The 21,100-nt window shown below is 35.7% G+C and overlaps 1 protein-coding gene across 5 annotated transcripts; it reads left to right on the forward strand.

The window, feature by feature from the left end:
- The first annotated feature begins 4,747 nt into the window (after window positions 1-4,747).
- On the forward strand, window positions 4,748-19,566 carry kra (basic leucine zipper and W2 domain-containing protein kra). Of its 5 annotated transcripts, none has more exons than XM_067095620.1 (12): window positions 4,748-4,881; window positions 11,711-11,832; window positions 11,962-12,088; window positions 12,824-12,936; window positions 13,600-13,665; window positions 13,843-14,004; window positions 14,710-14,889; window positions 15,118-15,258; window positions 15,361-15,580; window positions 15,734-15,856; window positions 18,158-18,226; window positions 18,362-19,566. In XM_067095620.1, the coding sequence occupies exons 2-11, from the start codon at window positions 11,722-11,724 to the stop codon at window positions 18,190-18,192; spliced, it is 1,278 nt and encodes a 425-aa protein (XP_066951721.1). In that variant the 5' UTR covers window positions 4,748-4,881; window positions 11,711-11,721; the 3' UTR covers window positions 18,193-18,226; window positions 18,362-19,566. The 5 variants fall into 5 exon arrangements, with proteins under 5 accessions (XP_066951721.1, XP_066951724.1, XP_066951725.1 ...); XM_067095623.1 differs by having other exon boundaries at window positions 18,367-19,566; XM_067095624.1 differs by having other exon boundaries at window positions 4,759-4,851; window positions 18,367-19,566.
- Window positions 19,567-21,100: the final 1,534 nt, after the last annotated feature.

The raw sequence follows: 21,100 nt of genomic DNA on the forward strand, positions 1-21,100 counted from the left end.
GAAAGGAATAATTGAACATTACTTTTTCCTGGTTTTTTTTCCGAAAATCAGGCGACGAAAACCATATATTGTCATTTCTGGGAATTAATGTTCTGAAAGGAATAATTTATTATTACTTTTTCATTTTTCTGGAACTGGACAAGGAAAACCATATGTCACTATTTCTGAGAATAAATACCCTGAATAAGGTTTTGTCTTCATGTCCTGCTGTTCTATTTTTTCCTGTTATAAAAGACTGAAATTAATCAGGGAAGAAATCAAGGAAAATGAAGTGGCTGTCAAGGAAATTCAAGGAAAATCAAGGAATTTTGGCGGTCGTTTCAAGGAATTCTCATTTCAGCTGGTGGAAGCAATTTCTTTACCCATGCATATTGACCATGATTGCTCCATCTTTCTGGCTTCTTTTTATCTTCATAATCTTAATCTTTCTCACGCTCACTCTACAATTTTTCGCAAAACAGTTTTATAGCAAACTTGAACCACACAACCTCTTTCTTGGCTAAATCCACACTGTTGTTCCCCTAGCAGTTCTTCTGTTATCTGTTTTACTTTTTCAGTCAAAATCCCATAAACGACCCCTGGTATAATGAGTAATACCATGCCCCATAGATTTTACTGTCTCTTCTATCGCGTTTAAGTTTACATAAAGGAACAATACTTATTTCTCTCACACATTTCCACTGAGCATTTCCTCTCTTCTAGGTATACCTTACAAACCCTGGTCAGACAGTCAGTCAGACTTCCACCACCTTACACACACACACACATAAACACACACACCCACACACATATATATATATATATATATATATATATATATATATATATATATATATATATATATATATATATATATATATATATATATATAGAGAGAGAGAGAGAGAGAGAGAGAGAGAGAGAGAGAGAGAGAGAGAGAGAGAGAGAGAGAGGAATCTAACCGTATAAGAAGCAACAGACCCGTCTCTTGAAAGATATAAGATGTCCAAAGCACAGACATAAAAAAAGGAAAAAGAAAAATGCATTCGGGCTGACATCTGGTGCAATAGCCGATCTCAGTACAAGGACTGAAGGGAGAGACGACACGGCGGGAATTACAGTATATGGCTCTGCCTAAGAAGGCTTAAATGAGCACGGTGCAAATAATAACACTCCCCCCACAAAAGAGTCAGTTCCATTCTACGCTAGAGGGAAGGGATTTCAAAGCAGTATAGAGAAGAGGTGCTGAGATGATTAAAACTGGCATTATTTTGTGAGAAAAACACAGAAAGAAACAGAGGTTTTCCTTGCATTTGAACTAGCAACCTAAACCAATAGGGAAGATGATTATGAAACTCAAGTATTTTCACATTGCAAAACAACAACAAATTTACTGAAAAACAATCCTTGCAACGCGAATGCTATGTGATTTTCTAGAGCTAGTGTAAAAGCAATATGACTATCCAGGCCTTTACAGATGTAACGGTTTAGTTTCTACTCTATTAAACAGAACTACAATATTTGTAAGTGATAAGTGACTGATGAAAGAAAATGGTTTTCAAGGTACTGTAATATCGCAAGTTATGAATTTCTATTAAATAATACACATGGGATTACATATGATAATACAGAGAGAGAGAGAGAGAGAGAGAGAGAGAGAGAGAGAGAGAGAGAGAGAGAGAGAGAGAGAGAGAGAGAGAGAGAGAAAAAAATCTTTTATCTGGGTGATTTATTTCTAAAGCACTTGTTGGAATGGTGTATGATAATACTTTCAATCCATTTCCACATAGGAAAATGAAAAATGCAAATGGTTAAAAAATGCTCATCTGTTGAGGATTGTTTAATCAATTACAGATGATATTTATAAAAATATTCGAGAACAGCTAACAACATTGACTGATGGAAAAAGAGGATATAAGTGGCTTTGGCTGTTAAAGCAATTCGAAAGTATAGACAAAAGTAGTGAACTGGAGAACATTTTAGATGCTGGAGATTCATAAAAAAAAAGAGAATGAGTTGAATAAAGAACCGAACCCTCGGGTGGGCCGCTGGAAATGAGAAATGGAGCAAAAGTTACGCCGTCACCAACAACAAACATAAAGCAGATAGGTTATAAAAAAAATTGGCCAACCGAGCACTGTTCCAGACCAAAATATGTTTGAAATAGGAAAAAAAACTGAACTACAAACTTCCGGAAAAGTTGAATAAAACTCATTAAGATAAAAAAAAATCAACCAATAGATTGTGCCGTGGGAATTTAATGTTGGTGGACTAAAAGAAAGAAGTTTTGCAGAGTTGGGAGTGAAAGCTAAAAGAAGCTTTCTCATTAGTTTGACAATAGTTAGGAACGCTAAACGTGGAGAGCACAGTGTTGCATAACGGCTTAATATCAGGTGACAAGAGACAAACAAATGAGAAACAGCTTTTAAAGATTTTATTGCTGTAGTACAGCAAGCCGTTGGTCTACTGTATCTGGAAAGAGAAAAATTAAGGTGTTGCCATTCATGTATTATGTAGGTAAGCGCCAAATTCCGGCAGTAATCAGAATGCTTTATTATAAATGGGAAGATTTGTCATGAAAAATTAAACATGTGACCAGGAACTCAACAGAATCAAGGCATCAGTAAAAACTAACCCTTGTCGTGAAGAACAGGAACAAGTAACACCGTGCCTTTGCAAGAAAGAAAAATATCAGTCACAAGCGCAAGCAACTGTAATTACTAGTTAAAGTAAGCTGAAAGACCAGGATCTCCTGAAAGACTGAAGAATTTTTTTTTTTTTTTTTTTTTTTATCTTCCAGAACACTGGCGCCAACCTTTGTAACAAGTATTCAGTGTCGGTGGCTAAACCGAAGTTACTTAAGTTCGCTTTCGTGTGACATTACTTTTGCGAACACGAATGTCTTTAGTTCTGACAACACTGTTGAGTATTTAGTGAAAGATTGATAACAAAAAGCTAAGCGAAGTCAGAAAAGATCCGCTTATTGTTACTTAAGAATTCTCACCTAACAAGTAGAAAATAAATATTGCTTTCATCAAACCTTCGGCTGAATCGAATTACCTACGCTAGGGGAAACTCAGTGACAGGGACGCCACAAGTTACCTTGACTGCATCGATTGCAAAGTGCAATCGTCACTGCAGAACCGTTAAAAAGCAAAGGATACCGGACAGATCTCTCATGCAAATAGTTAAACTGAACAGGAGGTTGTTAGTACCTTGCATGATATTCTTAACACATGATCTAATTAACATTTTTCATTATTAACCCGTTTCCCTAGCAAGGGGTTGAATCAGGGATAAACCCTATGTGCGGAAAGCTTTCACAACAGAGGCACTGCGGTTATCAGCACCATTATTAACGAGATCATAATCTTCGTCATCATAATAAATATTGATAATATTACAACATCAACAGGCCGTTTTCTCGGTGGGTGGTGATTACAGAGGCAAAAAACACACTGGTAACAACCACAGTAGTCATCAAAACGCTGCTGAATATAAATGAGAATATCTTCCACTGTCTTTCTCCCCGTCATACACCTACGAAGAGGCATCATCAGCTCCAAGTAGGACCTCTCACGTATTCTGCTTCATTCACTTTTATTATTGTAATTCTTATTATCCTTAACAGGTGAGAAAAGCATTAACTGACTTACGGTACAACGCAACGAGCGTTATGAGCCTTGATCCATTGTTTATTTTCAAGTCAATGAATAATAATGAATGCAATGCATGTTATCAGAGCCTAGTGTTATCAGGTGAGAGATCCAACGACGGATAAGCTATTGAATTTCATGCACCACCATTAAAATGCCTGAACTGTTGCCTCCACGAATTTATCAACAATAGCAAAAAAACCATTCAAATGTAGGCATTTTGGAGAGAGAGAGAGAGAGAGAGAGAGAGAGAGAGAGAGAGAGAGAGAGAGAGAGAGAGAGAGAGAGAGAGAGAGTCTTTTAACTGGGTGATTTATTTCTGAAACACTTGTTGGAATGGTATCCTACCGGAGTTGGTTAACTTAACAAAAATACGATATATGACTCATAGTCACAGCTTATGAGGGTTGAAAAACCCACACATACACAAGTTTGTAAAAATACTGCGATTATCGATATCTAACCCTCCTATGCTGCTCCTGGTTTGATGGCCTTGGACGAAAATGATTAACCACGTCTTCCCTTGACCTACTAAATTCAATTCCGATCGTTTAGAATAAGTAGCTTTTGTACATACCGTAGCGTAAATGGAAAGATAAGATGACAATAGATCATTGAAGGACATCCTACAAATATTGTGGTCATGAATCCAAAGATGTCACGATAAAATTAACATAAACTCGTTTCCGGCTTCCTGTGTTTTGTGGAAATGTAGACTAAGAATTTCCTGGAATTGCAAACGGAGAATTTACAAGTGAAATATCATTCTTTGTCAATAGATATAACCACATTTTATCGGTTATTTTATATAAATGAAAATTAATTAGGCAAATTTCGGCAGACAAGCAATGAGGGAATGAAACCGTTTAAATAGGGAAATTAAATCTCTCAAAACGACAGACCTAGTTTTAAACCACCCGCCTTGAAACATATGAGTCATACATGGCTAAACTAATCGAAAAGTTTCCTAAAACCTGACTGAGTTATTCATATTCAAAACTAATTTTTATGATAAATTAAGAATTTATTATACTTTAATATTTAATTATGTATTTTCGATTTAATAAATTTATCTGAAATTCAATGAATATGGTTACATACACGACGTACAAGGGTCGCATTACTTTTGCCACTGTTAAAGTGAGAGCAAAGTGCACAAGATCCCGGATATTCCTATTATATTTCCACGCGTTGTTCAACTACAGCTCGTGAAAAGGTTTTCTTTCTTTAGTTTTGTTTATTTTTTGTAAGTATTGTGTTTTGGGTTTGAGTTGTGCATGTGGATAATGATAAATGGGAAGGATAGTTTAACAAAATATTGATATTGCGCTTCAGAAATGGTTAAAAATGGTCTTTAGCCTATTTGTTAGGCGATGAGTCTCGAATGTTAGGCAAAATGGTTGAAAGAAAATTCTTAATCCCGGCTGACCTATTACTGGTCTGAGTCAGAAAAGCTCTGTACGGTCCTATTCTGCTTTGTACGCTAGTTATAGGATATTTACTACAGTGCCCTAAATACACGAGACTTGGACAAAATTACAAGGGAGTGGCGTGTGTGTGACCTTTTAGCTGATGTTGACCGGTGTCTCGTTCCTAAACGCTCGTGAGCTGTCGAGCTCTTGCGGAAATTTTAACATTTTCACGATTTTCTTTCGGCATCTCATGGTATTCGCTCAGCTGCTGCACACTTACATGCAAATAGTATTATAAGTGCCCCAAAGGATTTCCCCCCCCCCACAAGTCTTCGGGTTCAGGTGGGTTAATTTCGTTACAATGCCCTAAGTCAACGTAGCCTAACAAAAGGCAAGAGTTCACCAAGAGCTCCAATATTTTTGGAAGCACCGTTTTTTCGTTGTTTGTTTTTGTTTACCCCCGTGTAGCCCATTTTATTTCCCTTTTTTTTTTTTATAAAAGTTTGTTAATTTAGGCCTAACGCAATGGCCTAAGTTACTAGCCAAGGTCAGGCTTGACATGGGCTGTATGTCAGCCAGAAACTAGGAAGTTACCAAGCCAATAATTTTTTTCAAGCCACCGTAAGCTTAAGGGTACCCATTGACCTAGTTGGCCTCAGTGCCTTGTATTTGGTCCTGGTCCTTTATTTCAGCCCTGCATATGTATAGGCCTAGGCCAAGAAAAATGTTTGGTGAGAGGGCGTTTGCAATTCACGAGGCAAACTGAAATGCAGGGCTAATTACACAGTGATCTCCAACCCACTGTTATCCTAACTTAGGTAAAAAGAAATGGTATTATTGCAGTAAGAGGCAACATGCCATAATGACAAAGAAATATGTTTTTCTGACTGATTTTGATGTGTTTAGCACGAATTTCACCTACAATTTCGTCGGAAATTAACGGTTTTGGAGCTAACTCCTTGTACATAAGTGGACCAAAAACCATCAATTTCCGACGAAATTCAAGGTGAAATTCTTGCTTAACACATCAAAATCAATCAGAATAACATATTTCCTTATCAGGGAAACCCACACAACCTAACCTAACCTCTCACAGAAGTACCCAGGTCACAGCCCCTAATCCTAACTTGTTACTCGACTACCCAGGTCACAGCCCCTAACTTATGCATGACCAAAGGACGAAAAAATAAGGTTCATATCCTGTCCGGCAAGTGCAATAACTTAATGTATGGGAACCCCCCCCCCGGGCCAGTACTAAACACAGCGAAGGGACATTCCATTTGGCCGACAACAAACACATGCACCGCCAGTATCTGAACCCCTAAAAGTGTTAAATGGGAGAAAATAATCCAGGTATTTCTAAGAAACTATCAATTTCCGACGTATTTTAATGTGAAATTTGTGCGAAACATCAAAATGACCTAGAAAAGTGTATTTCCTTGCCATTTGGCCGTCTTGCCTTTTACTGCAATTTTACCAAAGAAATTGTGCAAGCCTGGGTTGAGTAATTCACCCTCGATTGCTGTTAAAGCTTTGAAGTAGCTGAGCAGAAAGTAAGTTAGGTAAATAGATAATTACCGGTACATGTTAGTTTATATGGATAATTTTGAATTATGGGTTTTTTGGTTAATTTTAATGCCAGTATTTTACACCAGTTCTCAATACTGAGTTTTTGCTTTGTTCTTGAGCCTCCTTAATATGCACAAATTTACTGTTACGGAGATTACCCTTGACTTGTTACAAACTTGGACGTTCTTAAAGTTCTTTGTTTTTACGTTTTAAACAAGTGGGTTTCCTGATTGGATGTTTTTTGTCCCAGTGCATTGAGAGTATGGATGGCCTATATAGTAAAATTGCGGACAGCTACTGCATCCCAATAGTTTGGCAACTACTGGATTACATGCAGAATTTGACCCCATGTTTAGTACCAGTCCATTGGGATGAACATGAAAGACAAGCAAAAACAAAGGGCGATAAATATTTCAGGGGCGATTGGTGGGAATCAAGCCATGGTATTAGTCTAAAGTGTTTCCGGTAATGTATTTGGAATGTCTTTTGTTATTTTCATCTGGAAATGTGGGTACATGGACAAAAACTGGATTGGTCCTTTTGTTCTAAGTTTAACTTAGTAATAGAAAATGCGGTAGAACTATATACTAGCTCCGCGGTGGCAACTGCCTTCTAACTAACTTTTTCTAAAATTTTTTGGTTGCTAATTATGAATTTACCTTTAATTTTTGGCACTCAAGTGTAATTAACCCCTTTAGTCCATCAAACAAGGGGTTTCCATATGCGATCTTCACAAGACAGAGCACGGGTACGTCTGTTTCGAATGGTTCATATCCCGTCCGGCAAGTGCAATAATTTGTTAATGTAAGGTACCCCGGGCCAGTACTAAACACGGCAAAGGAACATTCCATTTGGCTGACAACAAACAGATGCACCGCCAGTAGCAGAACCCCAAAAAGTGTAGAAAAGACCAGTTGAAAAGGTAAAAACAGGCGAGGAGCTAATATTACTGAAAATGCCCAAAAGAAAGGAATCTTAAGCAAGAATTAGCATGAAATCTGTTACTTGCAAGTCTGGAATGAAATAAAGAAGAGTCAGCTGGTAGAGTTGAAGTAACCTTGTGAAGATTTTTAGTGGTGGAAAAACAAAGAAAGCAAAGGCTTCCAACACTACCCTATATTATTGAAAAAGAGAAAGTGCTTTGAAACAAAATTATAGCTTACCTGTAGGTTTTGTTGCTGATACTCAGTTGTCCCAGGGTAGGGGTTGGGCTTAGCCTAAGAATTTCTAAGCCATCAGCATTTGCTGAAAATAATAACTAAAGTTAATGATATTTGAATTGTATTTCTGTGCAATAATATAAATTATTTGTACTTATTACTGGTGGAATACTTTTTGTAGAACCTTGTTCTTAGGCACCAGCATATACATTTTATTTTTTACATACCTTAGATAACACTGTTTGGACTAGACTTCCACGACTAAAGGATACTTAAACTAACCGAAACAACTGCAGTAATGCTTAATTACCACATATATTAAGACAATACACATTTTCTGATATTCACTTAAGGGTTATGAGTCCACCTTTTTCAGCCAGACCCGAGTTCACTAGGTTGTCAAGTTGCTTTGCCTATAGGGCATTGTAAAAAAAAAAAAAAATGGAAAGTTTAATATTTTGATTTATAAGGCAGTTTGGTAAAAAAGCATTTCAAAATATTTCAGTACCATGTAAGATACTCTGGGGATTTCAGTCCAGTGTATTGCTTCAAAATGTTTGTCATAGGGCACCATTAAAAGAAAACTTTTAAAAGTATTGAGATAAAATTGTAATAAATATTAATACCTATTTTATGGTCCAACTTGCTTAAATATGGTAGGTGTGCAGCATGATGCTCTTGTATAATTTTTTTGTCTGCATCTGGGAAGTTCAGTGATGAAGGTTTTGTATTATACTGTTGGGTTTTATTCTTGTACAGTAGGGTATACTTAGCCCATTAGGGCTATTATCTTTCTGGTTCAGGTTTTTCACTTAAAGTTTGATAAACAAAGTTTTTGCAACTTAAAAATGTTTAATTTTAAAATAAATAAATTCAGGGATTTGATGGAACCAAAGGTTTGCTGCTTAATGGCATTCTGCAAGAATCACTGGGTACTTTGATGCATGGTTGGTTGTATGTATGCAGTGGTGTTAGATTGAGGTATCCTTTTGATATGCATTAATTCCACCAAATGGAATGAGTAGCTCATAAGCATGCAGAGCTGCTGGTTCATAGCACAGGCGTGCATATATTTCAGTTGTATTTACATTACAAGCATGCAAAACTTTCTCAAAAAAAAACCTTTTGTAATAGGTGTTTTATAAATGGTCATTGCGTAGGGAATAGCTTTCATAATGCTTGTGGGTAAGGTTTGTTTTATAATTGCCAAATTTATCACATTGCAGTTGAATGATATACTGATAGTGGTTTGTGATGGACGAATGCAGAATTATAGTTTTCCTTTGATACAGTAGGGGGAATGCGAAGTTTCCGCTGTTATTCATATGGAATTAAGATAGTGTAAGCTGTTTAGGTTTATGGTGTCAGGAACAGCAAAGGTTAAAATCTTGGGAAGTGGTTCAAGGTGGGTTATTGAAATGTAGGATGATTATCACAATATTCTGATGGAAAAATAATTGGCAGTCTGTCATAAGAATTTACTATTGTCCTGTTGACGTTATGTTTTCTAGCATGCATGTGCTATTGGGAAATTAAATTACCTGAGGTTTGTGGGGAATGTTGTGGTATAGCCTAGGCATTTATTCTCTTTAACATGCATGCACATTGCATATTAGTCTGAAGTGTATACTAATTGCCACACAAAGTACAGGTATTGCAAATGAATTTAAATTGTAAACTACATAAAGTGTGTTGTGGGAATAGGTACAGTTAATCCCGTTTCTGAATGATTTCATTGATGGTAGGATATGAAGTATGTTGTAAAATGAAGATTTTTAGTGTGAGATACATATATTTTTTCACAATGTTCATAATTAACTTTTGTTGTAAAATGATGAGGATTTTTATTGAGAGATATACATATATTTTTTCACTACTTTATAATTAGCTTGGTTCACAGCCAAACCAAAAAAAATTGTATTGCCCCAATTTGAAAATTAGCATTGTTAATTGTTTAAATCATGGGAAGCTTAAATCTCATCTTCAAGTTTTTAGTTCAAATGTTATTTGTGGAATTTTTAAAGGATCTCCTTTGACTTAATGTTTTGTATTTGAAAAGTTACTAGTCTACTTAAAGGGTAGGTACGCAGTAAAGCATTTGTCCTTAACAACCATTATAGAGTAGCATTTAGATACAATAGTGCATTTATCATCATAAGGTATCTCAACATAAAATAATTTTAACTTTGTAAAAGCCATATTTTGCATCTTTCTTTTCACTTATTTGATAATTAAATTTCCAAAAAATTTGGGATACATGCTTTTGGCACATATGAAAAATGGCATAAATTCTTAATTTGGTAGTTCAAGAAGCGACATTAATGGCTTGTATTAAAGTGAAAAGAAAAATTTAAACAAGTGAATTTCAGACACCTCAAATATGAGGACATTGGGAAGAGGGGGACAGGCAGTCAGGAGAGTAAGCAGTGTCTTCAAATTAGCTAAACAGCAAATTACATTGGTTTCTTCAACATCATCAAATAAATGCAATAACAGTACAGAAATCTTATGTAATAAAGGGTTTGTGTTAAACACAATAATTAGTTCTTAGCTATTATTGGTTTGGAACAATTATTCAACAAAGGGTTTGTGTTAAACAATAATTAATTCTTAGCTGTTAGTGGATTGGAACAATGATTTAATAAAGGGTTTGTGTTAAACACACTAATTCATAGCTATAGTGGATTGGAACAATTATTTAATGAATTGGTAATGGTGATTTTAATAAAAGGGAAAGCAGAGCTGGCATATTTTGTGTTCAAAGCAAATGAAACCCACTGAAGATTTGTGAAAGAGAGATGGTCGGGTTGTTGGGGGGACTTCATGTTTTATTATGTATCGTATTACTACTGAGCTTAGTCCCGTTTCTGTTACACGTTCTAATATTGATTGCCGATACTAATTACTGAACCTTGTGTGTTTGTAATTAAAATGTTTTAAAACATCACTTTAGTACTGTGATTTGTTAAGCTATCGGTTTACTACTTACCAACTTTCTCATTGATTTGCCATTGGGTTTCTTTGCAGATGCAGCTTGGGTACTGGAGCACAACTAAAAATTGCAACGTGTCAATTTGGCTTGTCAACATTTTTGCCGATGTTAATTTTTTTTCAAGCAATATATATATGCTAAGATATCACTTAAATTCCAATACTTTTGTAAATTAATTGTCCAATTTGCTAATATGCCTCCCAATTACAACTCGGTATCAGGAATCATAAGCCAGTCTTTCTACCAGACATTCACCAATTTAATGTAATACAAATGAAACTTTTTTTTTTAAGTTATCTCAGTCTTGGCCAGCTAGGATACTTAATTTAGGGTACTTGTAGTTTATAAAACCAAAGGATGGCCTTTACCTGACATTCATTAATTAGGGTAACTTTTTTTTTGTGAATAAGCTAAAAGTGTTATTGGAATAGGGAAAATGTTTCATTGTAGCCTCTCATATGCAGGACATAATAAGTGTTTCCTAAACTGCAGTAGCTAGTTTCTATCCGCTCCTTTTTAGACAGTGATGCTGAGAGAGAAAATATTGCTCTGTGTACAGTGTATATCATTTGGGTTTACATCAGAGGTTGGTTGATTGTCACTTCCTGTGGTGATAAGGGGTTGGTTCTTAATTATTGTACTTATTGATCAGATAAACTTTTTCTAATGGTTTTACTAGTGTTAATGGGTGCTGTACTGTAGTTCATGCAAGCCATTGATAGTGTTGATAATGGAAAGCCAGTACTTTGCAAAAGAATATCTTCACAGTACATGTGATGTTCATTTTGACACAGCAAGCACTAAACTAATTTTGAACTGTTCAGTTTTAGAGATTAGCGTACTTTGTGTGTTTACAAGAAAATTGTTGGAAATGTCTGTTTTGAACCCATCGCAGTTGAAGTTTGTAGTGTCATCAGTAATATTTCATTTTGTCTTTTACAGTTGTCTGTTGTATGACTACTAAAGCTGAAAAACCCACGCTCCAGGGGCAGCGCATCAAGACAAGGAAAAGAGATGAAAAAGCCAAATACGACCCTGTGGGGTTTCGTGATGCAATCTTGCAGGTATAATGTTGTTATTAAAGTTGTAGTAAATATTATTTGAAATTAGTGATGGTAGAAAATTTTAAAGAACAGATTGTATTATAGAGTTTGATGAACTTTAAAAAAAAATTTTTTCTTTTTCAAATTTAGGGTCTCATAGAAGCTGGATCAGATCTAGAGGCTGTAAACAAATACTTAGACCAAGCAGGATCCAAACTCAACTATCGTACATACGGAGAAACTCTTTTTGATATTCTTATTGCTGGTGGTATCTTAAGTGAGTACTAAAATTTAACATTTATTTGTATTTTTATCCTCCAAGTGTTTAAAGAAGACTTTTTAGTAATTTTGTGCATGGTGTTGTATTTTGTCACAAAATGTCTTAGGGCTGCAATAGGTTGATGGTGGTGGGGGAGGGGATGTTTGATGATATTGGAGTAGGAGGTTTAGGCAAAAAAAAAATTTTAGGTGAAGATACCTGTAACATAAATACAGGCAGTCCCTGGTTATTGGCGATCCAGTTTTACGGCCCTAGTCTAGCGATGATGACAACTGGAATTTTGGCGCCGGTATGTCCCAGTAACGGGATATTCAGGATCGACGCCTTTATCGCTGATTTTTTATCGTCACGCTGTCGGGAACAGAACCCCGCTGATGACTGGGGACTGCCTGTACTCTATGTATCATAAATTCATCTGCATAAAATACCAATAACTCAGGACACAGTATTTCACTTTCACACAAGGCAAAGTACTGATAACTTAATATTCAGTACTGTGGTATTTTACTAAAATGAACTGGTGGCACTGCTTTGATTTGATTATGGAAAATTAGAGTAAGACCTAGATTAGTAATTGACTAAGTTGCTTAGAGACCAAGGGTAGTAATTGACAAAGTTGCTTATAGAATAAATCAGTGAATGCATTACAGAATGAAATTTTATGGTCTAAACATTGTTGACTTCATATTTTACCAGGCTGTTCATGGTAATGGTTTTGGTTTTTATCATCAGCTCCGGGTGGGGGTGTATCGGAGGATGGCGCCGACAATGGCCCCGTGCGCACAGACATGTGTGTCTTTGGTGCACCAGATGACTCTTACGAAACACTTAAAGGTTACGCTCAGGTGAGGGTATGAGTTTTTAAAAAAAATTTTTATAGCCTTACATTTACTCTTTCATTGAATCCTGTTTACAATATTCAGGAAACTTCTTGGTTTTGGGTTATAACAATACTGTACCTGCCTGAGCTTGGTCTTTGTTATGGAGTAGGTTTTACTACAAAAATTTATATACACATCTTAAATACCTTGATCTCCCAATTCTATTAAGCTAAATTTGGTTAATGTGGAACTTGTACTTAGACTTGGCATTGTACTTAGACTTGGCATATGTAGAAAATTATAGAGGCCAAAGTGTTGCAAAGAATGAAGCCCATGTTAAATTTTTGTCTCCTATTCAACGAATATTTATCAGGATTGGTTGATGAAAAAATTTTATTTGATGCAGTTAAATTTGCTTTGGGAAATAGACCGAATTGAAGGTATTTGTCCCATGTGCAGTGGCTTTTTGTTTCTCTTAGGCATGTACAGTTGAGTTTTGAGGTAAATGTAAAGTTAACCTTTGTACTATTTTTAAATTAAATACAGCAACACTGCCAACCACTGTCGGTTGTAAAGTGTAAACTTAATGTCAATGATATTACAGGTAAAGAAATTGTTACCCTGTAAGGAGGGTAATCTATTAAGTATTCATTAATGAAGAAATAATTTACCTTGAATTTTTTCCAGGTATTCACCAGGCTGATGAGGCGTTATAAATACCTTGAAAAAATGTTCTATGAAGAAATGAAAAAGGTGAGGTTTAGTTACAAATACGAGTTAATGGTCATTTCACTCTTGCTTAGATGTTAAATAGAAATGTTTTCCCCCTCATGTATGCATGAAGCGAATCTATAAATTTTTAACATTTTTATTTTTCATTCCCATTTTAATAGATTTTTTAGACACTTTTTTTTTATCCATTTTCAATAGGTATTAGTGTACCTAAAGGGCTTTGGAGATGGCGACCGTATGCGCTTGGCTCGCTGCGTTGCCATGTGGACGAGTGACTCGCTTCTTGACCCGAAGGTGCTGTCGACGTTGTTACAGGACCACTTGATTAAAGATGGTCTTGCTGCAGATTTTATTTGTGAGGTAGGCACTGAATATACTGATAGAATCTCAACATTGGTTTTAGCTTGAGTCAAGGTCTGCTTTTATTTAAGAATTAAAAATGTAAAATTTAAGAAAGTTCATGATGTATAATCTGCTTGAAGTAAAGAATGGTATGCAGTTCAGGTATTATAGCTGAAATACATACCATTCTTAACAATCAAGATGAAATTGTACATGTATGAAGTAATTAGAAAGTACAATAAGTTTACAGTAGAGATATCTGAAGTAACAACTGATTGTCACAGCAGAATCCCAGTGGTTCAGTGAGCATAATCGAGTCAAGTCTGTACCATAAATGACTTGAATATTGTTGCCTTGAGGTTAATTTGGAGTAATTTTTGAATAGGTTTCATTTAGGCTACCATTCTAATATCAGATTAGGTATTGTGTCGTAATTGAAGACTTGCGTCAGACGTGATCGAATCAGTGTGCAGTGGTATTTGTCATATGTTGCAAATTGATATGAACTGTTGCTCACAGGATATCTGCTAGCAAAGGAATAGGTGTTCAAGATTGCTGTTGGTTTGTTTGCTGTACTAGTCTGTTGAGTGAACTTGAAAACTTTTTACATTCTTTCAGTTTACTATCCCAAGTTCATGAGTGCAGTATTTAAAAAGTAAGTTTGTTATAGTTTAGGATTTAATAAGAGATTACATGGTATTTATAGTATTTTCTCTATTGCAGGTGCTGCTCACAGCTAAAAACCTCAAGGACATAAGCATGGTGAGGTCTCTGTTACGCAAGGCTGGGTTGGATTCCAGATTGATGGAATTCCTACAGGTCAACAAGCGTACTGACGAGAACTTTAAGAATTTGTTTAAGGAGAAGGGTCTGGAAGAGATCCTTGGCATACACAAGAATTTAGTAAGTTTCTGAATTTAATTTTTGCTTGTCCCTGTATATGGAGGGGGGGGTTTTGTTTAAATGGTTACTGATTTACACATCCATACTTGAGTGGTTAGGCTAGTGGTCTCATTGCTCTTTGTTAACAGGTTTTGTTTTTCAAATTAACTAAAATGGAATTGCCATCATTATTGATTTGTATTGTATTTTTTGTATACAAGTTATTGAAAGTGGTGATTTTTCTTCTAGGAAAAAGAAAGCAGTTTGAAGGAACTGCAGTCATATTTAAGCCAACAGGTGAAGGATGGTGCACCTGTGAAGGAGATAATTGTTGGAGTAGCAGATATCTCAAAGAAGAATAACATACAGGAACCACAGATAGTATCTGTTGTAAGTACAGTATTGGCTTTTTAGTAGCGTGTATACAATTGCATTTTTTCATAAATGGCAATGTAAAAATATTTCCATTTTCTAATTCTGTTTTCTTGACAGATTTGGACAACTGTAATGGCATCAGTGGAATGGAATAAAAAGGAGGAATTGGTAGCAGATCAAGCTCTTAGACATTTGCGAGCTTATGCACCCTTATTCTCAGCAAATACTCAGTCAGATCGTGCAGAGCTTAATTTACTTATTCGCATTCAGGAGTATTGCTGGGAAAACATGAACTTTATGAAATCCTTCCATAAAATTGTTATCCTCTTTTATAAATGTAAGTAAAATTTGAAAATTTGCTGATTTAATTTAATCAGTCTTTACCCAAAATATGTGAAAAAACAAGGATTCTCAAATATTGTATAGAACCCAACATTCAGCAGTGTTTAATAGGGTATGGATGCTGCATTTCTTTATTTTCTACTTACAGCTGAAGTGCTGTCAGAAGAAACCATCCTTAAATGGTACAAGGAAGGACCGAACTCCAAAGGGAAGAGCATATTTTTAGATCAGTTGAAAAAGTTTGTTGAGTGGCTGCAAAATGCTGAAGAAGGTGAGTCTTGAAATGCATGATTTATAAATGTAGTTAATAATTTCTCAAGGATATGCCAATGTTGAGTGTAACTTTGATGATAATTACAGGAAATATGTATCTTCTGCCTTGATGAATACTGCTGTATACCACTGAAATTCACACTCGGCGAAAGGGATTTTTAGGGATGGAAATGACATACAGAGTTTTGTAATGGAGAGTAACTTATGAATGGGTGCTTCTGTTTTGTTTCCACATTGCTTTGCTTGGGGTATAACACCAAAACAAAGAAAGTTGCTGATGTGGTGCAATGGTGTGGATGTGAAAGTTCGTCATTAGTGTTATAGTGGAATTAATTTTTTTTTTTGATAATCCTTTATCATCCTCACTTCCTGAATCTCTTCAGTGGGGTAGTTCCATCAGTGCACTACACATGCTGCACTGTAGGCATTACTTATGGCTCTTTGCAGCATCCCTTTGGCCCCTAGCAGCAACCCCTTTCATTCCATTTACAGTGCCTGTGTTCATAGTGTCTTTCTTCTGTCATACTTGTACCCGTCCTAACAAATTAAGTTAGAGCAGCTGAAAGGTTTGCTGTTATGCTAGTAAAACCTTGTTTACACTCAATTTCCCTTTCAGCTCTGAATGACATAGGTCCCAGTGCTTGGCCTTTGGCCTGAATTTTATATTGTTCCAACTTCCTGAATCTGCACTAGGCATGTCTGCCCTTTTTTTTTTCAGTGCAGATAGGCATATAAACTTAAACAGCAAAGTGCAAGCAAAATTTAAAGGTTAGTGTGAAATAATCTCACGATCATAATGGGAGTACAAAAAATACCTCTGCTCAGTCAGGCAAACTAGTTGTATACCATATACAATATAAACTGATTGGTTATCACTTTCTTTATTGATGAGAAGTGATTGTGGGAAGTAAGGGACAAATGTTTTGCAGTTGTTGTTCCAGGCTAAATTTGGTTAGCTATGATACAGCCATTTACCATTCATACTGTGCTGTACAAGGGAACTGTACCAGTAGAAAATAAGCAATGGGACTCTTGTGTACAAGTCTTGCTGTAGTGTAACAAATACTTGTGCATTACTTTTTAGTGTTAATGATATTCTTGTCATTGTTTCAAGATTAAATAGTTCTCAAGATTAAATAGTTCTAATAGGGTAGACTAATGACAATTTGCTTGTTGTGGCATGAAATTTCTTTGTAGATTAAGTGCCATCAGTGCATCTTTGTAGCATCCCTGCAGCTCCTAGCTGCAACCCCTTTCATTCTTTTTGCTGTACCTCCGTAAATTTTTTCTTATGTTCCATCATAATTTCCATCATCTCCTAACACCTGTTTCATAGCACAAATGCAAGGATTTCCTCCTGTTTTACCGAAAAGGTTTAATTTCCCTTTAAGTACTGAATAATCATTGCTTGGCCTTTGCCTAAATTTTATATTCCATTCCATTCCTATTGGCTAGCCAGAGTTGGGACCGGGTTTTGGAAGTAGTGTAAACAATAAGTATGAATCAGGGGTGTGCTGTATTTTCATTTTCAGAACTTGGCTGATCCAACTACTTCCATGTATACAGTATACAGTTGGCATATAATCCAAATTTGTCTATAGTGTATTTATTATGCTGAATGGATATTCCACAGTAGTCATGCAAGAAATATTAGGTATATTTTAGTACAGTAGTAGTATACATACATTGAAGATAAAAAAATTTTTGGTGTTTAGTTCTTGAGAAAAAATCTTGACAGTATGGTTATCCAAAAATTTGACTGTCCGTTTAGATCTGCTTCCAAGGTAAATCAAAATCCTTTGGTTATCCCTTTGTCAGTGTATAGAATTAATTTGCTTATTAATAAGTTAAATTGAGCTGGTCTATATTGTCAGAAGATTTGATTAGTGATGGTGTACAGCTTATCCTTTAAAGTTTTGAATTCAAAGTTTTGAATTCATCATTAAAAAGTCCTGTGTATCCTTTACTTTCATAGTATGTTAGTGATATCTAGAACTTTGATATTTCTTAAATTGGAGGGAGTTTGAGTTTGTAGTGTTGCCAAACAACTAAATGGAAAGGCTTTTTTTCATATTTGCCAGTTTGTAGAATTTGACTTGCTGGATTTCTTAGTTAAGCGAAACCATACTGTTAAAGTAGGCTGATAGTTTGATGGACGCTATCAGGGTATTTGAGGAATTATCAACATTATTGCTTAAGTAGTTTACTTCTAAATTGTATAAGCTAATTAGGTTTTTTATTAATTTCATGTATTTTGAAGAAGTAAATGGCAATTTTAACCTGGAATGTGTATTTTCAGAGTCTGAAGAATCTGGTGATGAGGAGGAGGATTAAAAACCTTTATGCCTAAAATCACTCAGGACTCCTGGTGAGTGTTAATAAAAGAGCCTTTTTGATGTTGTTGCTGTACTTTTGACAGATGGTATGATTTTTTAAGCTGGAATAGTATGACCAGATGGAATGATTTTGTAAGCTGGAATAGTAATAAACTTATTTTTTTCAGCATAGCCAGTGGCTGTTAACTAGATCCCAACCGCAAAGGAGCCCTCCATTTTATGAGCAGATGCAATTCTATATAGAATGAGGTTATACATAAATTTTGGGATTGGACGACAAGTTCATAGTCTTGGCACTTCCAGAACCAGAGGCTATTTGTCAACCCGTCCAAGTGATTGGTACTCCATTTATTGATTTGATGCCTGTATGGTCTTGTAGGACTGTCTGCTAAGTATGTGGTGACGAGTGTCATCTCTTTGCTCCTCCAGACCCTCTATATTCCCAAATTTTCCTTTCCCAGGATTAAGCAATGACCTCATTTTTTGCCACTATGCCTGTGCACAATAAGGGAACATTTTTATGGAAATTATTTTATAGTTAGGCAATAAATTATTTTAAACCTGTGCCATTGAAAATTACCAGATTATTGACATTTACTTTTGGTCATTGTTTTTAAGTATTTTTTGTTCCACCCTACTGATGAGAATGTGATATAATTTATTCCATAGAGTTACTGTATGGCCTGCAGTTTGATTTATTTTAAAGTGTTGTGTTACATGACAGTAATGTTTTATTTGTTGTTATATAGTGGATCAAGAACTTTGGAATGGTAACAATGAAAAACTAAGCCTTAGGAAGGACAGTGTTGAGAAGGTTATGTCAAGCAGTTTCATATTAAGTGTTGAAGTTCCTTGCAAGGTGAAAGTGATTTTTTTTTTATTCTTAAGGCTGGTATGTACCAGATAATTGTATTATACTATATAAATTTCTCTTAAGCTAGTCTTATTGGTACTACTTTTGTACGGAAGGCAGACAAATGGCACATTTTAGGTGATTTTAGTGTTTTTGCAAGGGCAATGATTAAGTAGCATGGTGTCCACAATGTGCTGATTATACAGCATGTTTTTATAGACTTACTGGAGGTCATGTAATTACACAAGTGGAATACCTCATATAAGTCATCCACCACTAAATCCACCGGATGCTGCTCAAGTGCTGCTGCTGCCTACAGTTTGCTTGATCTTCTAGTACAAATGTGAAATACTTTGAAGGTTTAGCATAGTTGCAGTGTGGTGGCTTGATATCTAGGCCTAAAGTAAATGTCAAAAGTCCTTGTGCAAGATGGAAAAGAGCCCTCTTTTTATATTCTTTATTTTATAACCTTATACTGTAGGTGTGGGACATGTTTTGGTACATAAATAATAAATAAGACTCTGGTTTTTACTACACCTTCATTATGGCATTATCTTTGGAAGATGGAAAGTATGAAATTTGGTTTTTGAGCTTCATGCTTGATGTTTAGTAGTTACTGTTGAAGACATAAATACCTTTGCTGTGGCTGCAAGCAAACATTTAAAGGATAATAGTTCCATTTAGTTATCTCTGGCGAAGTAGATTTGAATAGAAATACTAGTGTGTGGTTCCTTAAATCATTCATATTTTTCATATATGCAGTAATAGCCCGCACGGGGTAGTGCCATCAGTGCACCGCATGCATTACTTGGGGTTCTTACAGCTTGCCTTAGGCCCTAGCTGCAACCCCTTCGTTCCTTTTACTGTACCTCCTTTAGTATTCTTTCTTCCATCTAACTTTCCACCCTCTCCTAACAATATATTCATTGTGCAACTGCAAGGTTTTCCTCTTGTTACATGTTTTGAAACCTTTTACTGTCAATTTCCCTGTCACTGCTGAATGACCTCATAGGTCCCAGTGCTTGGCTTTTGGCCTAAATTCTATGTTCAATTCAATTCAATATATGCACAAGTGTATGGTTCCTTAAATCATTCATATTTTTCTTATCAGTAAATATTGCTCGCTTTATAGCAAAAATTTAATGATTCATTCATGTATTCCTTAATCTTGTTTTATATAGGTCAGTCCTATGTGAAATGAGAGGTTGGGAGGAGTTATATGTTGTATGTTTGTGCAATGTAAAAACTTTAGACAGGCTTCTCGTGCTAGGCAGGACATCGTTTTGTTCCTTTTATTTTCTATTCGATTCTACAAAAACCTATTTGGTCCACAGTTTTGGTTCCTTTCAGTGTTTTGTAAACATTTCTACAGGTGTTTCTTGTTACTCTTATCTCCACTACATTTTATGTACCTTCTCTCCCCACACAGTTTTTCTAATCTTTATCCTTAGGGAACTTCCCTAAAGGTGTTGCCAACAAAGGGCATTAATCAAGGCACTGGGTGATCTCCCCCCCCCCTTAGATCCCATTTGTTCTTTGTGACATACCCATGCTTCTGAGTGGAAAGGTAGGCAATGAAGGAAGTTATTTTATCCAGTTCATTCGAGGTGTTGCCTTTGTTCTACCATCCTGTACTAAATTTGTCCAAAATAATCTAATATACCATCACCTGCCCTCAGTCAAGAACCTATGGTTTTGTGCTATCATTTGCTCAAGACATTTGTTATCCTCTGGCTTTTGCAGTGTTTGCCAAATTGCATAGAACCAACCAGTGAACATGACCTAAAGTCTTTCAAAACATTCTAAGATCACTAGGGTGGACCCAGGTAGAGAATACACTGCTGCCAAATCTATTTATCCTTTTAAATTGCAACCTCGAGGTTAATCGCTTGTTCATGGCTTTGCCTGAGATATGTTATTTACTGTACTTGGTTTTCTAAAGAAACTCCATTAAATTTTGGTTCTTAATTATTTTTCATTTTGTGGTTTTTGGAAATCATCATAGTTATAATACCATATTGTGTTTAATGCGATAAGTGTGTTTAATGTGTTA

The sequence above is a fragment of the Macrobrachium rosenbergii genome, chromosome 51, assembly GCF_040412425.1.
Source record: "Macrobrachium rosenbergii isolate ZJJX-2024 chromosome 51, ASM4041242v1, whole genome shotgun sequence".
Lineage (NCBI taxonomy): Eukaryota > Metazoa > Arthropoda > Malacostraca > Decapoda > Palaemonidae > Macrobrachium > Macrobrachium rosenbergii.